Raw genomic sequence first — 18,781 nt, 5'->3', positions numbered from 1 at the left:
GCCAGAGCTGGGCTGTGGGAAGAGCTGCCCAGGGAGCCCAGCCTATTATGGGGAGCCCCAAACTCTCCATCTGCCCTGAGCAGGGGGACCAGGGAACCTCCAGCAGCCCCCAGCCTGTGCCCCTCCCCCCCAGGACTGGCAGAGGGTTTGGGGAGCCCAATCACCAACCTGAAATACAAACAAAATATAGGGAGCTGCCTGGCTCCCCCACCCACCCTGCTGCAGGGTTTGAATCTGTCTCTGCAGCCACTGCACTGCAGGGCTTGGCCAGGGACCAGCAGAATATCTGTGCCCTGGGCTCCCAGGGCTGCTCTGCTGGGGTGGGACTCTTAGGGACAGAAGCACCAATGAGCAGGGGTTTGGTGCTACCTCCCCCCCACCCCGTCGTCAGTGGGGCTGAGCAGCTAAGGCCTGGGGTGTGTGCTGGAGACCCGGGGTCCAGTCCTTCCTGCACCCTTGTGCAACTTCCCTTCTTTTAGTAGTAAAAACAGGTTGGGAATGTGACCAGAGTGAGTCCTGTGCACCTGGAAAGAAACGAACCCCCCCAGACTGTTTTATGTGTAGAAGAAAAGCCCCTTTTCTCTCCTGCAGCTAGTTGCAAGATCTCCGACTACAGGGTGTTGCCGGTGCTGCCTGGCCCTGATCACTTCCTGCTTTTCAGCCTGGCTGCTCCAGCAAACGGCTCCATGGACAGACCTGAACAAATGCATGTTCTCATGTCTCTGTTTAGCTCACTCCCAAGTCAGGGGGCTCTGCTCATTTGCTGCTGGGACACCACCCGGCTCCAGGCACATTCCAGCCCCTGTGCTGGGGGTGGAGGGAGCGTCACTGGGGTTTTACAGGGACATCGGCATCCTCCTTCCCTATTGCGCTTGCAGGGGGTCTGTGCGCCTCAGAAGTCACGTGCTACAGGACAGACCCAACCAGGAAATCAAGGGAAGGCCCCGGCTCCTATCTACAGCCCCCAGCTAGAACCTTTCCTGCACATCAGCAAGGCTCTGCGATCTCTCCTAGGTGACGATTTTAGGACCAGAGCCCTAGTGGGACATTTTTCACTAAAGCCTCCAGGGCTGAATTGTTTCCTTTGGGGCCTTTCCAGCTCAGCAAACAGCCTGAGTCAGTTCCAGGAAGGGAAACGCCCCATTGCTGTCAAGGGCAGGGCACAGTGTGAGCTCAGGAAAGTGAAACTAACCTTGTTCCCCAGCCCAGAGGCAGCCATGGCTGCAGAGAGCCCCGTGGAGAGTCTCCTGGAGGAAGCGACCTGTCCCCTCTGCCTGGAGTATTTCACGGACCCGGTGATCACCGACTGCGGGCACAATTTCTGCCGGGGCTGCTTGAGCCAGTGCTGGGAGGGACCTGGCCCAGCCATCACCTGCCCGCAGTGCAGAGAAACTGTGCAGCAGAGAAACTTCCGGCCCAACAGGCAGCTGGCAAACATGGTAGAACTAGTCAAGCGGCTGAGCCTGCAGGCACCAAAGGGAGCAGGAGGGGAACACCAGGGGGTGTGCGGGGAGCACCAGGAGGCTCTCAAGCTGTTCTGCGATGAGGATCAGACTCCGATCTGTGTGATTTGCCATCTGTCCCAGGCTCACCGCGCTCACAGGGTGGTGCCCATACAGGAAGCGGCCCAGGAGTACCAGGTAGGGAATTGCTGCCACCTTGAATCTACTGTCTATCTGACAGCGTTTCTCTACCTGTGTCTGTGTGTTCGCCTGTTTGTTCAAGCACTGAGCAGTGAGAGCCAGGGCCGTGGCATTCAGCATGCGGCTTCCTGTGATCATAACTTAAAGCCACACACAGGTTTGGCTTTGCCAGGACAATGGGAGGAGCCTGGGATGGGGGTTTGCTTCTCATCAAACCATACAGAAAAGAGACAGACTCGGTGGGGATGTGAAAGGGGCTGGCTGGGGGCACCCACCTCTGTCTAGGACTGCCCCTGTCCCAACCCTCTCCCCACCCCATGGGCCCGTTAGGAAGGGTGGGCTGAAGCCCCCCTCCAACATTCCTGTGGAGACATTGGAGGCTTCACCAGGGCGTGAGGGGACAGTGCCCAGTTTGATGCATTGCTCACTCTGGCTGGAGAGTGCAGGGGGCAGACGAACCTGGACCTGCCTGAGCCAGGGGGCACGTACCCCTCTCCCAGCTGGGCCCCCTGGAGCTGCTGCGGCCATGGAGAGGCTCCTCACCTGGCCCCAAGCTGCTGCATGACAGAGAGCTGGGGTAGTGCTCTCTCCCTGGGGGACCCTGCACCCTGACCCCCTCTTGCCCAGCCTCACCCCAGAGCAATGGCTGAAATGAAGCTTGGACATTCTCATGTTATTCTCCAAACTATACAAATTGAGTTCAGGCCTCAAGCAACGTCAGTTCAATCTTCTAGGAATAAAATCAGCGCTCTGGCAACACAGGCATAATCTCAAGTCTTTAAAGCTGCAGGACGTTAGAAACTTTCCTGAGAGATGCTGAGTCCTTCTGGAACCCAGCTAGGTTTAAAAGCTCTTTTTTCCCAGTGGAGGCTGGGTTGTAACTCAGAAGAGCTGCCACTTACTTACCTGAGCCAGTTGCCTGCAGCTTGGAAAAGGGGACGTTCCAGGCTCTTGTTGCCGTTATGGATTTGTCTAATAGAATGTGTTGTTGTTACCTGGATTTGCATCACAGTCGCCCTTAGAGACCCTGGAGGAGATCTGGTCCCTGCACAAAACACAGCGAGGGACTTGCCCTGAGCAGGTTACAGCCTAACTAAGACAAACAAAGGTGAGGAGGGAAACTGAGGCACCAAGAGTTGCCCAGGGTCAGTCAATAGTTCAGTGATAAAAATGGGATTAAAACAGGTCTTCCTCGATTCAGTCCAGGTCCCTACCTGATGGTGCTACCTCAGCATCAGCCCCACAATGATGAAGCACAGCCCTTAGGAGGGAAAGACGTGTTGATAAAGGCCCAGCAGGTTTCCCACTGGGATGCTGAACTCCTGGGCTCCTCCAGGAGGGGTTCAGCTCAGATGCTGGGACCAGCACTAGAAGAGATCTGGGCTGGATGCTGTGTGGGCTTTGAATCCACCCACAACAGGGCTCCAGGCAGCACAGGGCCATGCCAGGTACCACTGGGATCAGACTGGGTTGGAGCAAAACTTACCCCAGTTTGGAGCTGCCCGGTGCTGGTCTGACCTGTGCTAGTTACAGTGATGGAGGTCTAGTTTGGATATTAGGAAAAATTATTTCACGAGGAGGGTGGGGAAGCACTGGGATGGGTTCCCTAGGGAGGGGGTGGAGTCTCCATCCCTAGAGATTTTTAAGTCTTGGCTCGACAAAGCCCTGGCTGGGATGATTTAGTTGGGATTGGCCCTGCCTTGGGCAGGGGGCTGGACTTGACCTCCTGAGGTCTCTTCTAGCCCTAGAATTCTGTGATTCTATGATTCTAGTGGGTGGCTGATCCATGCCCAGGTAATGTGGGTCTGTTAGTCCCACCAGGCAGCCTGTGGGAATCTCCCAGAATGCACTGCTGCCGGGAGCTGTACCAGGGACTGAGGCAGCGGATACCTGCCCAGAGGGCGTTGTCACTGCAGGACAGCGCTGGGGGCAAACTCCAACCATCCTGAACAGAAATCAGCCTTTTAATTAAGGGAGTCACTGGCCCATCCCCAGAGCACAGGACATGTCCACGCCTGCCTGCTGGGCCCTCCCTCCTCTCTGTGTTTTCAAAAGATCCACATGGAATGGATGCTATCTCGCATTTCAGTTGTGATTACTGTGGACGGAGTGGCCACCGGGGCATCGGTGCGTTTTCCTGAAGGCCTCTTTTTTCAAAAACCCACTCTCTTCTGTGTCCACACACACCTTTTTACAACAAAGCTTTTTCAGAAAAAGGCTTCTTCATTGTAGAAAGAGGTTTACCGCTGTCAGAAAAACCCCTCTGTTCTTTCAACTTTCTGTCAAAAGAATGCAATAGCTGTATGGACGTAAGTGTCGTTTTTCCAGGAAAATGGCCATTTTTCTGGAAAAATCCTGCAATGTAGACATACCCTGAGCCTCTCTGTAACTGATGGGTTTGCCCTGGTGCTTAGCCCAGCTCTGACCAACCAGTGCAGTCCCCAGCCCCTCTTTAAACCCTGGTGGCTTCTGGGATTGGTACCACTTAGTTATTTAAATCTTCCCAAACAGAGACGTATTGATGGCCCCCAGTGTGAGAGTCAGGGCTAGATAGGGGTTGTGCCTGATAATGAGATCTCTGATAAATGAGATCTCATGCTAATTACTAAAAAGACTCAAACTGACTTGGAAACAGTCAAATTCTGACACACTCCCAGGCTGTATTAATAAGGTTTCATCTCCTTGGGGTCCCTGATGTCACACAGCGACTGGGACCAACAGTGACTGGGGCTGTGAGTGGGAAAACGCCCCGTTCCCCACCCCTCTCAGCCTCACAATGAAACCTCCCGGCTCATTTCTGTCTCCTCAGGGGAAAATCCAGGCCCATTTGAAGACTCTGAGGGAAGAGAGAGAAAAGCTGCTGGGATGGAAAGTGACAGGAGAGGGGAGAAGTCAGGAGTATCTGGTAGGTGCCTTTGGCTATGGACCAGCAGGGAGAGGGGCTGTTTGGAGGCAGGCTCCTGTGTGGCCTTGGGAAGGTGGGATGGCGAGTTGCTCCATGATAATGGATTGCTGAATTAGATCCATGTGTAGACAGGCCCTGAGCTGCCATGTCAGGGGATAAGTTAATGTCCAGCCCTTGTGGCTTTTCCAGAAACCCTCCTCCAGTGACCTGCATGTCCCTGGGAAGGGCTGTCTGCTGGGTCTGCTCTTTTGCTGCATTAACAGGTTTGCTTCTGTTCTCTCCCTGGGTATCTGTGTCAGGGTGGGGCTGAGCAGTGTTCCCAGGACACTGAGGGTACGTCTACACTACAGCGCTAGTTCGAACTAACTTAGTTCGAATTAGTTAATTCGAACTAAGCTAGTTCGAACTAGCGCATCTAGAACTAAAAACTAGTTCGAACTAGCGTTTTGCTAGTTCGAACTAGCGCGTCCACACTGATTGGACGCAGGGGGGCATTTAAGGGCAGCTGAAACCGGTTCTGGCAGGGCATCAGGTCAGCAGTTGCTTTGTGTGGCTGCTGTCTGAGGCTATCTGAGGCTCGTGCTTAAAGGGACCCCCCCTGGACAGCCGGTTCTCAGCTTTTCCTGCTTGCTTGCCAACCTCGCCGAGGGACAGCAAAGCGTCGGTCTCTGTGCCCGTCTGTGTCGGTGCTTCCCTTCGGGGGGGCCGCCGCAGGTGGCAACATGGAGCCACGGCTCGCCCTGCACCTTCTGGTGCACGTTCTGGACTTGCTGCTGCAAGCCTGCCAGCAATGGCTCGAGGCTGCCTGGCACCACCTGGGGAACGTCAGCCCCCTGCCTCTCCGCCTGGCCGCCCTGGGGGCCGTGGAGGAGCCGCGGCGGCGCCCCGGCACCGGCGTGCCCCGCCGCATCTGGCGTCTGGACACCAGCAGCGACTGGTGGGACCGCATCGTCCTGGAGCGCTGGGACGACCGACAGTGGACCCAGAACTTTAGGATGAGGAGGGACACCTTCCTGGAGCTCTGCGAGTGGCTCGCCCCTGCCCTGCAAAGAAGGGACACTCGCATGAGGCCCGCCATCCCCCTCCAGAAGCGGGTGGCCATCGCCCTCTGGAAGCTCTCCACGCCGGACAGCTACCGATCCGTCGGGAACCAGTTCGGCGTGGGGAGATCCACTGTCGGAGCAGTGCTCATGCAGGTACGGCGCTCGTCGGCCACCGAGCCGGGGGGGAGGGGGGCTGCGAGGAGGGGATGGGCCGCCCCAGGGACAAAGGGGGGGGCGGGAGGAGGCGAAAGCGCCCCGCACCGGAGGGGTCGGGCTGTCCCGGCCGTACTACACGCCGCCAGGGGGGTTGCTTCCGGGAGTGGGGCGCGGGGCACTGCCAGGGCACGCACGCTCCCAGCCACCCGGGCGCCCCACTGATTGACGCTTTGCTGTGTCTCTCTCCGCAGGTGGTCAAGGCCATCAACCGGGTGCTGCTCCGCAGGGTGGTCCGCCTCGCCAACCCGGATGCCGTCATCCGGGGATTCGGCGCCCTCGGCTTCCCCAACTGCGGGGGGGCCATCGACGGGACGCACATCCCCATCCGTGCCCCGGAACACCAGGCGTCCCGGTACGTGAACCGCAAGGGGTACTTCTCCGTCATCCTGCAGGCCGTATGTGACCACCGGGGACAGTTGACGGACATAAATGTGGGCTGGTCCGGCAAAGCACACGACGCCCGGGTGTACCGGAACTCCTCCGTGTGCCAGCGGCTGCAGGACGGGACCTTCTTCCCCGACCGCCACATCAGGGTCGGGGACGTGGACATGCCCGTCTGCCTGGTGGGGGATGCCGCCTACCCACTGCAGCCCTGGCTCATGAAGCCCTACACGGGACACCTCAATCCCTCCCGCCAGGCCTTCAATAACAGGCTGAGCAGGGCCCGCATCGTGGTGGAGGGGGCCTTCGGGCGACTGAAAGCCCGCTTTCGATGCCTCCTCACCCGTCTGGACCTGGCCGAGCACAACATCCCTCCCGTGGTGGCGGCATGTTGTGTGCTCCACAATTTGTGTGAGCGGAAGGGGGAGGCTTTCTTGCCAGCCTGGATGGCTGAGGCTGACCGCATGGCTGGACACTACGGTCAGCCCCGCACCGCCGCCGTCCGGGAAGCCCAGCGGGGGGCCATCCGGATCCGGGAAGCCCTGCGGGAGAGCTTCCAGGTGGAGGAGGAGGAGGACTGACCTCTCCCTGCATGCCCCACCGGGGCCTTCTTCCACCCTACCCCCCCCCTTCCCCTTTCCCCTCCCTACCTACTGTCAAATAAAGACACCTGTTTTTCCAACAAAAACGTCTGTTTATTTCAGAGAACTGGGGTGGGGGAGGGAGGAATGAAGGTGGGAGAAGGGAGGGGGAAACCTGGGACGAGGGAGCTGGAAGGGGAGGGGAGGGAAGGGAGGAAGGGAAAGGAAAGCTCAGGGGTGGGAGTCTGGGTGCCTCTCCCGTCTCGCCACACTGCGGGTCCGGGGGCGTCGGTGGGGAATGGTTGTGGAGGGGGGGGCAGAGAGGACAGGGGGTGTGGAGGAAGCAGGAGCGGAAGCAGGAGGAGCAAGAGGGGGAGCAAGAGGGGGAGCAGGGGGAGCAAGAGGGGGAGCAAGAGGGGGAGCAGGGGGAGCAAGAGGGGGAGCAAGAGGGGGAGCAGGGGGAGGAGGAAATGGAAAGCGGTCTAGCAGGCTCTGGAGGTGGCCTCGCAGGGCACGGCCCTGCTCCTCCAGGGCCTCCAGACTCCTCTGGCGCAGCCTGAGGTCCTCCTGGACCCAGTGGTCCTGGAGACGGAGCTGTCGGTCCAGGAACCGGAGATGCCGCCTCTGGTAGTCCTCCTGGTTCCTGGCTGTCCTGCTTGCCCGGGCGCGGGCGGCTGCTGCAGGCGGGGTGGTGCGCCCTGCAGTCCCCGGTGCTGCAGCTGTGGTGCAAGAAGACCAGCGGTCAATTACCCCAGGGGCCCAGGTGTGTGAAACCCAGCTCCCCTCTGCAAGGCCAGGGCCCCTGCAGGATCCCCAGCTGCTGCTCCGTGGTGGGCAAGGCCCAGGCGCACGGTCCCGGGGCTCCCTCTCGCCCCAGCCCCCCGTACACATAAGGGGAACACGAGGGTACTCACAGGTGGACGCCTCCCCGGCCTCTGATGATGCAGGCGAGCGGCTCTGTGGGGTGCCTCGGGGGTCCCGGGTCCTGGGAAGGCTGGCGGCAGGCTCCTGGCTCTCAGAGCCCTCCTCCTCCTCCTCCGTCTCCAGGAGCGGTCCCTCTGCCCCGGGGTCAATCACGTCCCGGGGGGCAGGGACGGCATGAGGCCCCAGGATGCGGTCCAGGGCATGGAAGTGGGGGCAGGCCTCCGGGTCAGCCCCTGGCAGGCAGGCCCGGGAGTAGGACTGCCGCAAGTCTTTAATCTTGCAGCGCACCTGCTCCCGGCTGCGCTGGTGGCCCCTGGCGGCCAGGCTGGCAGCCATGCGTCCATAGACGGCCGCGTTCCGGTGGCTAGTGCGGAGATCGTGGACATTTGAGGCTTCCCCCCAAACCTCGATGAGGTCCACGATCTCCGCACTTGACCAGGCGGGCGCCCGCCTTTTGCGCCCCCGGGCAGGCTCCCGGGAGCCGCCAGGCTGGTCGTGGGGAGCAGTGGAGGGCTGGGAGCCCTCGGATGGCTGGCTCATCCTGTGGCAGGTGCAGGCTGTGCAGGCACGGGTGCTGGCAGCCTTGCAACTGGCACAAAGTGAGTAGCCAGCCCGTGGCCCTTTAAGGGCTCCGGGGCCGGGAGGGGGGCAATAGAGTTTCCCTGGTGTTGGCCAGAGTGGCCACCAGGGAAACCTGGGAAGCCTTAGCCTCCCACTAGTTCGAACTAAAGGGCTACACAGCCCTTAGTTCGAACTAGCTAGTTCGAACTAGGCGTTAGTCCTCGTAAAATGAGGTTTACCTAGTTCGAACTAAGCGCTCCGTTAGTTCGAATTAAGTTCGAACTAACGGAGCGCTAGTGTAGCGCATAGGAAAGTTAGTTCGAACTAACGTCCGTTAGTTCGAACTAACTTTCTAGTGTAGACATACCCTGAGTGCTTGGGCGGCAGAGGAGGAGAAATTCAAATGCTGCCCAGCTAGATTAGCACAATGTCCACAGCTAAGTGGTGCACATTTGCACATGCCTCAGTGTATATAGAAAATTTTTCCACACCTGGATGGAGACGATTAAAGAGGACCTTGGTGCTGAGTCCTGCCCCCTGATGCTCTGGGACTGAATTCCCAGAGCCCGTGAACAACAGAACATGCTGCAGGGAACCATCCCTTCCAGTGGGACACGGGGCCAAAGGGGAACCTGAGGGATGCCCCAGCCTAGTACCCACAGATGTTATTACAGGTTCTCAGGCTCTGCCTATGCCCCCGACCAGCCCTTTCCCTGTTTTCACAGAAACAGACACAAGCCGAAAGGCAGAAGATTGTGGCCGAGTTTCAGCAGCTGCGGCAGTTCCTGGAGGAACAAGAGCGACTCCTGCTGGCCCAGCTGGAGAAGCTGGACGAGGAGATTGGGAGGCTCCAGACTGACACTGTCAGGAAACTCTCTGTGCAGATTTCCCATCTCAGTGAGGGGATCAGTGAGCTGGAGGGGACGTGTCAGAAGCCAGCGAGTGAATTCCTGCAGGTGAGACTGAGGAAGAAACGTCCCAGCTCCCCACACAGGGGAGGGAGGCTCCTGAATCACAAGCGCTGGGGTCCAGCTGTCAGATCTGGGTGTGACACCTTGTACATTGCTGCCATGCGAGTGACTGTTGTGCTTTGCAGAGTTACAGGCACAGAGCTACTAGAGATGGCAAAGCCCCATTCGCTCAGGGGATCCATGGCCCTGGGGTCAGGGCAGGGCCTCTCTTCCCAGGTTTGCAAAATACTTTCCCTGAGGTCCCCTGTGTGTGTCCAATGGGGCTGAGATTCTTTTCTCTCTCTCCCCCTAGGACATGAGAAGCACCTTGAGCAGGTACGTGGATTTCTCTCTCACTCCCCTCACACTGCACAGCGCAGGGAAAGGGCTTGGAGCTGATGTTGGCACCACATCTCCCCAGGGCCCTGCAGCCAGATGTGAGGGGAAGGTGACAGGCTGGGCACAAATCTCTGATCAGCGTCAGCCTGCGGCTCTCCCCTGGCCCAGCAGACTCTGGAATTCCCCATTCAGGGCACAGTCTGACCTCAGGTGTTTCCTGGAGCTGTCACCTCCCTGGGGACTGGCTGCCTCAGGGCTGTGGGGTGGGACATGGGCCTGGCACTGCTGGGCACTGGGCACATTCAGCTCAGGGCAGCAGGGACCCAGAGTCTGTCCCACCCGAGGGCTGTTTGGAGACCTGTGGGAATGGGCTGGGGAGGGGGGAGCTGGTGTCTCAGTCTAGTCCCTAGTGGGCAGATTCCTACAGCCCTTCCCCTGGGAACCTCCTGCCCCTCAGCGCCTGGGGGCCAAGGGGTGAGTTGTCCGTGGAGACTCAGTTCCCCTTTTGTCCCCCAGCTGGTCTCCCCAGGCCAGAGCTGCAGACTGTTCATGGGGCCTTTGAGGGGACGTTGCAGGGCCAAGGACTGCGCTGCCCCTGCTCTCGGGCTGGGAGATCTGGAGGATTCGAACTCCAGGCCCAGCAGAGCAGCGACTCACTGGCCAGAGCTGGAGAACTGAGTCACTCGGTGCAGTGTCCCCATGTGATGTTGTCTCTCCCCAGGTGTGAGATGGGACCGTTCCAGCCGCCAGAGGAGATTTCCCCTGAACTGGACGAGCGAGTCAGGGGTTTCTCCCGGCAAACGACTGCGCTGTCGGAGACGCTGAGGCAGTTCACAGGTACCGAGAAGGGACGGGGGAGGGGAGAGTGAGTGAAACATCTGAGGACATGGAAAGAGACCGATGCTGGTCATTAGGTTCCTAGTTAGATGAAGTTTCTGTTGAATTGTGAGGTGAGAATGGCGCCCACTTGCCGTCCCAGACACTCGGGTTGAACCTTATTTGTTCCAAAAGCCACTTTGTAATGACAGTGACGTTAGAGCACAAAATGGCCAACACAGAGACAGAAACACACCCAGCTCCGTGCTGCTCTCTGCAGAGACGCTGAGTACACAGACCCCATGGATCACAGGTAGAGCCAGGAGTTGACAAATTCTGAACTTCCTGCTCGTGTCAAAGGGTCTAAACTTAGAAAACACAAATAGTCTACGAGAACCTTAAAGACTAACGAAACATAGAATCATAGAATCATAGGACTGGAAGGGACCTCGAGAGGTCATCGAGTCCAGCCCCCCGCCCTCAAGGCAGGACCAAGCTCCGTCTACACCATCCCTGACAGATGTCTATCTAACCTGTTCTTAAATATCTCCAGAGAGGGAGATTCCACCACCTCCCTTGGCAATTTATTCCAATATTTGACCACCCTGACAGTTAGGAATTTTTTCCTACTGTCCAATCTAAACCTCCCCTGCTGCACTTTAAGCCCATTACTCCTTGTCCTGTCCTCAGAAACCAAGAGGAACAAATTTTCTCCTTCCTCCTTGTGACACCCTTTTAGATATTTGAAAACCGCTATCATGTCCCCCCTTAATCTTCTTTTTTCCAAACTAAACAAGCCCAGTTCATGAAGCCTGGCTTCATAGGTCATGTTCTCTAAAGCTTTAATCATTCTTGTCGCTCTTCTCTGTACCCTTTCCAATTTCTCCACATCTTTCTTGAAATGTGGCGCCCAGAACTGGACACAGTACTCCAGCTGAGGCCTAACTAGTGCAGAGTAGAGCGGCAGAATGACTTCACGAGTTTTGCTTACAACACACCTGTTGATACAACCTAGAATCATATTTGCTTTTTTTGCAACAGCATCACACTGTTGACTCATATTCAACTTGTGGTCCACTATGACCCCTAGATCCCTTTCCGCCATGCTCCTTCCTAGACTTGTAGATGGTATCGTGATTTCGTGGGTACAACCCACTTCTTTTCACTTTTCACAAGTGTGTCTCTGCTGTAATGGAAACCCAGGTCTGTGTGTTAGGATCAGGATGTGGTGGGCAATATGGACTCCTGAAGTCTCAACTCTCTTCTCCCTTCCCCCGCCAGACACGCTGCCCTCTGCACTGGAGGGATCAGGAGGAAAGTTCCTGGGAGCTTTCAGACAGGGTGAGGTTTCAAATGGAGACTGAAAACACCTTCCTGAGCTTGTAGCTCAAGTCACCAACCAAACCCCCAGCGACCACGACAGGCAGAGCCCAAACCTGCCCACTGAGCGGTGAGGCGCCCCAGGGGCACTGGGTCAGAAGGACGAGGGGCCGTGTCCTGCCCCTTTAAGCAATGGGATGATCAGACCCCCCACTTCTCACTAAGGGCACAGTTTGCAGGCAGGGGGCTTTGCAGGCAGGGGCTGCGCTTTGTGTCGGGGCAGCTGATCAGCGCAGCCCCTCCTTGGGCACCAGCCTCTGCCCTGTGCTGGCCCCTCCCAGTGACCCCACCCCAGATCCCCTTCCCCAGAGCCCTGCCCCCGGCCAGGCCAGAAGCCAGAGCTGGGCTCCCCCCGTTGAGCCCGGCTGCCCTGAGGAGCCCTGGACCCTCCACCTGCCCTAGGGGTGACTAATGCCCAGGCCCTGCTCTCTGGGGTGAGGCGGCTCTTCCCCCGCACTGCCCCCTCCCCTCTGTGCCCTGGGCGGGGGGTGGAGGCTGCAGCAGGGGAGGGAGTTTCCCTCTGGGGGTCAAAGCTGGAACCTGCCTCCTCTGCCCCCCCTTCCCCCGAACCCTCCTGCTCTGGGCCTGGCCCTGGGGGTGGAGCAGCCCGAGCTGGGGGCAGGAGGCTGCAGCCTCTGCACACAAATGAGAGGCTGACGAAGCGGGTCCCATTGCCCAGGCTGAGGTGCTGCAGTGACAGCTCGGCTCAGTCTCAGGGCCCAGGGCAGAGGCAGCTCCCTGGGGCCCAGGCCTGTCCCAGCCACAACAGGGCTGCCGGGGAGGGTGAGAAATGGCCCCAGGCGCCCCCAGGGCTGAGCTCTGCCCCTCACGCCCTGATTCTCTCTCCCCAGCGACTGTGACTCTGGATCCAGACACGGCGAATCCCCGACTCATCCTGTCTGAGGATGGGAAACATGTGAGATGGGAATTTACACGGCAGCCACTGCCCAACAACCCGGAGAGATTTGACTCTGTGTCCTGTGTGCTGGGCCGTGAGGGGTTCACCTCGGGGAGACATTGCTGGGAGATGGAGGTGGGGGATGGGCGACACTGGGCTGTGGGGGTGGCCAGAGAGTCTGTGAGCAGGAAGGGAGGGATCAGCATTAGCCCTGAGGTGGGGATCTGGGCTGTGCAGCAGTGGGGGGGTCAGTTCCATGCTCTCACCTCCCCTGTGACCCCCATACTCCTGAGCCCCCCCCGCAGGATCCGGGTTTGTCTGGACTGTGACCGGGGGCAGGTGACGTTTATCGATGCTGGTGCCAAGGCCCCGATCTTCACTTTCCCGCCGGGCTCCCTCCCTGGGGAGAGAATCCGACCCTGGCTCCGGGTGTGGCCAGGATCCCAGCTTAGCCTGTGCCCCTGAAATCAGCCTCTCTGGCCTCACACAGCCCCAGTCTCTGTGACCTCACAGGACTCCCCTCTACCCAGCCCCTGGCCCCTCATCTCTGATGCCTGAAAGCTTCTCCCCCTCCCTCCCTGCAGCCCCAGGGATGGGAGGGAGAAGAACCCCTGGTACTGTTGGAGGAGCAAATGGGAAGAGGTTGGGGCTGGGCAGGGGTACAACTAACAGCCAGGGTGGGTACAGGCAGAGGTGGGGGTGGCAGGACACAGAAGTCACCAATTAGGGTTTGGGGGGTGGGGAGGAGCTGGACGCTGCGCAGCAGCAGGGAGCGATTTGTACCAGTCTGTGTCCTGAGATCTCACTGGGGTCTGCAGGCAGAGCTCCAGCCACAGGAGCCAAAGTTGCCTTCCCTTGTGACCGTGGGGCAGCCGGCAACACTTGTAACCTGTGTCCCCCTAAGATTTTCCCTCCCTGAGCAGAGTGAGTTTGATCTCGTGCACCAACACTGAGGTCATGGGTGCTTGTTGGGCGTGTGCCCGGAAGATTCATATTTAAAAATGAGACTTCTTACTTCTGTACAGATAACATTTATTAAAAAGTTATTTGATTCTATTGCATATGAAAAATGACTTTCAGCCTGTCTCCCTGAGTCCATCTGGGTATTTCCCTTAATATGGGCGTTTTCATTCCTTTGAAGAATACTGCTATTAGCGATCCTATGTCATAGCATGTTCCAAAACTAAACAAATCACTTTTGACCAAGCCCCACATATACCACAAAATGCAAGTCTCAGTTTCCTCTCTCCTGTTGAGGGCTGACTTTAATTCTTGCCACTATCTAAGGGTACGTCTACACTATGGAGGTCGTGCAGGATACCAGAAGTATCCTGAAAAAGATGTTCCACAATAGCTTTTCCGCATATATTGAAGCAGCCTGTTATTTCTAAATAGATTTTCAAATAAGGGATGGCTTATTCTGATGTCCCGGTAACCCTCGTTCCACAAGGATTAAGGGGCATTATTTTAATATTTGGCACTGTGTAGATAGCACCAAATTATGAAATAAGCTATTCTGAAATAGCATTGAAATAAGCTACACAATTTGCTTAGCACATATTGTGTAGCTTATTTCAAGCTAAGGGTGCTATATAGACACACTCTAAATATTTACTGGAGATTATAATGTGGTCCAGAAATGTGTCTTTAAAACAGTGCTTTTAATTTTACATAATACAGATCTATAACACAAATATAACCACACACCCCTCCCCACTCCTCCATGGTGATCCAAAAACTCCTCCAATACAAGACGAGAGCAGGGCAACATGCTGTTAATGTTGCACTATACAAGTGACACTAGCCGAAGGCTGAAGTGTAGCATGTCGCCACTGGATTCCTGTGGTGGGCACAGCCACACTCCACCACAGGGAAATCCTGGCGGGCCCACTGTGCTGGTTACCTGGTGTGGCCTGGTCGTCTTGCTGGAGCTTGGCTTGTTTTGCAAGGTATTTATAGGGCCCTAGGTCACCTCTTCAGAATGCTCTTTGCGGTAGAGCTGGAGGGAAACTGTTTTTTGTTTGTTTCAGCACAGTAGAAAAATGCTGAGTTAGAAAAACAGCCTGTTCCTAGGTGCCTGAGAATCAGCTGAGCCACGTCCTCCATCCATGAGGGGCTTTTACTCTCCTCGGCTCGAACACGTCTCGTACTGAGCCCAGACTGAATGGTGAATACACCGTCTATGGGCCCTGGGTGTGGGCAGCCCCTTTTCCTCCCACGTCTCTCACGAGAACACTCCGGTGGCTACGGGTGTGTGAGAAGATCTATAATAAGCAATGACGTTGAGGAGCAAAACCAAACCGATAACGTGCACTTTGGACAGAACCAATCCAGTGAAACACACACAGACGAGAGCCCTCGTCCAGCCATCACTTGAAAGTGTGTTAGTCACAATAAGATTCTGTCCATGCACCACAGCCTCAGCCCCGGCCCCAGGAGCAGCCGCCACATGGGCCTGGCCCCCACTCTCCCACCCAGCCCACCACCAACAGCTTACTTTCCAAGGGAGGGGGGTGCTGCACAGTGGTTCTGCTGAGGAGGGGGTGGGATTCAAATTCTTTGTGCCCCCCTAGAGGGAACTGAGGCTGTGACCTGTCCCTGGGCTCAAGGGGAAACATTGTCATTGTCAGGCAAGGACAAAATCTGGCTCTCGTGGTGGAGGGAGGGTTTTGAAAAGTCTGGCCCATGTTTCTGGAAACTCCTGGGACCATCCCGGCTTTTACCCTTCACTAGAAGCTCAGAAGCTCCTGATGAAGCCGGGTCCATTCTCCACTGCCACAGAGGTCAGAACAGGGAGGGAGGGATCCCCCCTCTGCTCAGAGAGGTCTGGGTCGAAGAGGTGGCCAGTGGAAGAGCCTGAGCCCAACCAAACCCACTGGCACAAACTCCAATTAACCTCCAGATTCATCCACCAGGGTCACAAGACCAACCCAAACAACTCCTGAGAGGAGCCTTCGTCCTCTGCTTTTACTTACTCCCCCACAGCAGACGAAGGCAAGTCTTTTATTCTGGAGATGATTGTGTCTCTATTGGGCAAGCCATTGAGCATAACATCCAAACAATCGAGAAAAGCCTCTTTTATATAATCTCCCTCTGTAAATGGCTTTCCATGTTTTGCAACACAAAGTGTGAGTCTGTAACTTCCCTCTGTAGCTTGATTTTTACTGACAGAGAAGTTAGTGAAGATGCTGCTTTGCTTTTCGTACCTTGTGATGGCCCATTCAATTGACTCAGCTTTGTCTGCCTCATCCTTGACGTGTTTCTCATGCTCTGTCTGAAAACGTCGTAGGACACGTGATGTGCAGCAAACAGCGCTTTCACAACACAGAGCACACACAGCACGGTCTGTAGGCTGAACTAACCCGTATTTGTCTGTCCAAGAAGGCTGAAATGAGCGAACATCTCACTTTGCTTTCTTAGGAACCGCCATGAGTTGCTGAGAATCGATTCTTCCTGCTGTCAAGATCTCTTTGGATGGCTTCGCTTCTTCCCTCCCTCCAGCTTCTGCTGCCTCAGAGTAACAGGAGGCTAGTGCATGTGTGGGAAGCAGGGGTCTGTTGAAGAGCAATCATTTTTCCAGTCAGCACTCTGCATATGCAAAGAGCAATTGCTTTTTCAGGATATACAACATATATCCAGCCCTCATAGGGGCAAGAACTTGCCTGCCTGTAGCTGCAACCCCCCTCTGATCCCCAGGCTGCCCACAGCTGCAACACTCCCCTTCAGTTCCTAACTAACTTGTGGATTTAACCCCTGATGGGGCAGCAACTCACCCTCCGTGGCTGCAACACCCGCCCCCTCCAGTCACCAGGCTGCCTGTAGCTTCAACAGCTCCCCATCCCCAACCAGCTCAACGCTTCAACACCTGCTCCCTTCAGTCCCCAATCAGCTCATGACTTCAGCAGTCCCCAACCCACCTTCCCATGGCTTTAACATGCCATGGCAGCAGCTCACCTGGCTGCCAGGCGTTCTAGGCCTGAATCACCATCCACCCCACAATGCAGCCTCAGCCCCAGAAGCAGCCGACCCCCCCCCCACATGGCACTGGCTGCCTGCAGCTTCAACACCCCTCCAGTCCTTAACCTGCCTACTGCCCCCCAAACACAGCCCTGGGCTGTCCCCGTGCCCACCAGTGGGAGCAGCTTCCAGGAGCAGGAGGAGGGTGAGTGCTGTTGTGGAGGTGGGTGGGCTTAAGCTGTTTGTGTGTCGCCACATAGGTGCACACATTAAAGGAGCAGTGGTGCAGGCTCCTGGCTGCCAGGGGAGATGGGGCGGGGCTGAGCTCCCACCTGGTGTGCCAAGAAAAATTGGTCACTTGTGGCACACATGCCAGGGGCTGCCGACCCCTGAACTAGACCCACTTCAAATTTTGTAACCTATTTGTGTGCTTGTGTCCCCATTTCATGTGGAGATTCCAAAAGCTCAGCAAGGGGGTGAGAGGAGGGACCCAGCCCAGCCAGTGAGCCCGGGGCAGAGTGTGAGAAAACTCAGTGGTAGCAAATTGTGATGAGGACGTAGCTCTTTGTGTCACCTCTCACCTTTGTCACCATCTGGTTGGGAGAAGGAAATTGGGCTGGACTGGAAATACACAGAATTGGCTCCCTCTGGACCAGGGGATGGGAAAGGGGCAAGGCAGAGAACAGAGACAGGGGAGCAAAAAAGAACATCCATGAATGTCAATGAGAGGCAGCAGCAGCATTTTTCCCCATCACACTTCTGGAAAGGAGCAGCCCCAGGAGGCAGCTTCATTCCCCCTTCTCTTCCCACTTTTTGCTGCCTTGTCTGTGTTTGGTGGTGGGGAGGTGCAGGCACAGCCACCTGTTGTGTAGACCATTGTAGCTCCTGTGGGCAGCTCTGTTTCTCTTCTCTTGTTCTAGACCCATTTGGCCTCAGACGCTTCACTCACTCTCCCCTCCCCTGTCCCTTCTCAGTACCTGTGAACTGCCTCAGCATCTTGGACAGCGCACCCTGTCAGAGAAGAGGCGCCATTCTGAAAGGGCCATTTGTGAGCTCAGGTTCTGAAGGCCAGCTAGCTCAGTTGGTTAGAGCGTGGTGCTAATAACACCAAGGTCATGGGTTCAAGCCCCATGTTGGCCACAAGGTTGTTCACTGCAGTGACTACTCTCCCTTTCCCCCCCCTCCCCCCACCAGACACACTCTTTAGCTGCCTGCTATGGACAGGGAAGCAGAAACAGGCAAAAGGCTGAGAGCTTTGCAGGACTGAGGCCAGAGAACTGGTAGGAGGAGGATCCAGCCTGCACAGACCCAGTGGCTAAAAGGGTCTGGCCAGCTTTCCCCTAGTGGCAGGGAAAACTCTTCTCTTCCCTCCATTGTCCCCAGTGGGGTGACCTGATCCCAAATTCCTGCTGCTGCAGTGGCTGGCCCATGGCTCCTCCAGCCCAAGCCACAGAGGGAGGCTCCATATGTCCAGGTGATGGGACCATGTGCACAGCCCACAGAGCTGCTGCCAACCACCTGGTCACCTGCTTCAGTGGCCCAGCAGCCCCTCCCCCAAAACCTGCTCCTGCTCAAGGCCCCCCTGAAGCCACCCAGGCTCCTGCTCCTCTGACTTCTGCACTAGCCAGCCCACATCTCAGTGAGTCGCCCGTGGCCCCATCAGAGACGAGCTCGTGGCAGCGGCAGGGACGTCCCTGCACTGCCTGTGGGGTCTTTCCCAAAGGGCCCCTCGTGGGCTGCTGGCTCAGCTGTTTAGAGCTTGATGCTAATAACGCCCAGGTCGTGGGTTCAAGCCCCATGCTGGCCACAGGGGTGTCTGGTTTGGTGTCTTGCCTTTGTGTAGCTGCCTGCTATGGACAGGGAAGGAGAAAGAAGCCCTGGGAGGTGAAGCAACGGGAGGGAAGCGAGGAGCAGAGTGTCAGCTGCCAGCCGAGAGTCACAGGTGCCCTCTGCCTCCTGGGACCGCCCCTCCCTGAGCCGCCAGCCCCCTGTCTCTCACCGTGCGCCCCGTGGGGAGTCCACTCGCTCTGGGCTCCGGGGGCCTCCCGCTCCCACAGGGAATGACACAGCCCTGTGCCCTAGCCCAGAGCCACTCCCAGCCCGTGTGAAACAGGAGGGTTCATTGAGCGTCTGACACAGCACAGGGACCCAGGCAGGCAGCAGGGGCTGCGGGTGGGGAGTGAGGGC

The 18,781-nt window shown here is 57.1% G+C and overlaps 3 protein-coding genes and 1 non-coding gene across 4 annotated transcripts in view; 3 read left to right on the top strand and 1 right to left on the bottom strand.

Annotated features, from left to right (window-relative positions):
* LOC112545764 (zinc finger protein RFP-like) overlaps window positions 1–13,930 on the top strand; it is a 151,913-nt gene extending 137,983 nt beyond the window's left edge. The window contains exon 7 of the mRNA XM_075909484.1: window positions 12,591–13,930. Within this exon, the coding sequence (XP_075765599.1) occupies window positions 12,591–13,102 (512 nt within the window). The 3' untranslated portion in view covers window positions 13,103–13,930. The remainder of the gene's footprint in view (window positions 1–12,590) is intronic.
* Window positions 1,172–12,232, top strand: LOC102457959 (zinc finger protein RFP-like). Its single transcript, XM_075909499.1, has 6 exons — window positions 1,172–1,640; window positions 4,453–4,548; window positions 8,980–9,210; window positions 9,518–9,540; window positions 10,265–10,380; window positions 11,641–12,232. Exons 1-6 carry the CDS (start codon window positions 1,218–1,220, stop codon window positions 11,721–11,723), a joined length of 972 nt encoding a protein of 323 aa, XP_075765614.1. The 5' UTR covers window positions 1,172–1,217; the 3' UTR covers window positions 11,724–12,232.
* LOC142820534 (uncharacterized) lies at window positions 4,709–8,629 on the bottom strand. The gene is made up of 3 exons (XM_075909711.1): window positions 7,684–8,629; window positions 7,121–7,488; window positions 4,709–4,765 (listed from the first exon to the last, which is right to left on the bottom strand). The coding sequence occupies exons 1-3, from the start codon at window positions 8,231–8,233 to the stop codon at window positions 4,709–4,711; spliced, it is 975 nt and encodes a 324-aa protein (XP_075765826.1). The 5' UTR covers window positions 8,234–8,629.
* A 3,730-nt stretch (window positions 13,931–17,660) lies between the features above and the next one.
* TRNAI-AAU (transfer RNA isoleucine (anticodon AAU)) lies at window positions 17,661–17,734 on the top strand. The gene has a single exon. It is a non-coding gene; the product is annotated as a tRNA-Ile (tRNA).
* Window positions 17,735–18,781: the final 1,047 nt, after the last annotated feature.

The sequence above is a fragment of the Pelodiscus sinensis genome, chromosome 26 (assembly GCF_049634645.1).
Source record: "Pelodiscus sinensis isolate JC-2024 chromosome 26, ASM4963464v1, whole genome shotgun sequence".
In the NCBI taxonomy this organism is placed as follows: domain Eukaryota; kingdom Metazoa; phylum Chordata; order Testudines; family Trionychidae; genus Pelodiscus; species Pelodiscus sinensis.
Note: the sequence above shows the minus strand (reverse complement) of the source record. Positions and strands in the feature narration are given on the sequence as shown.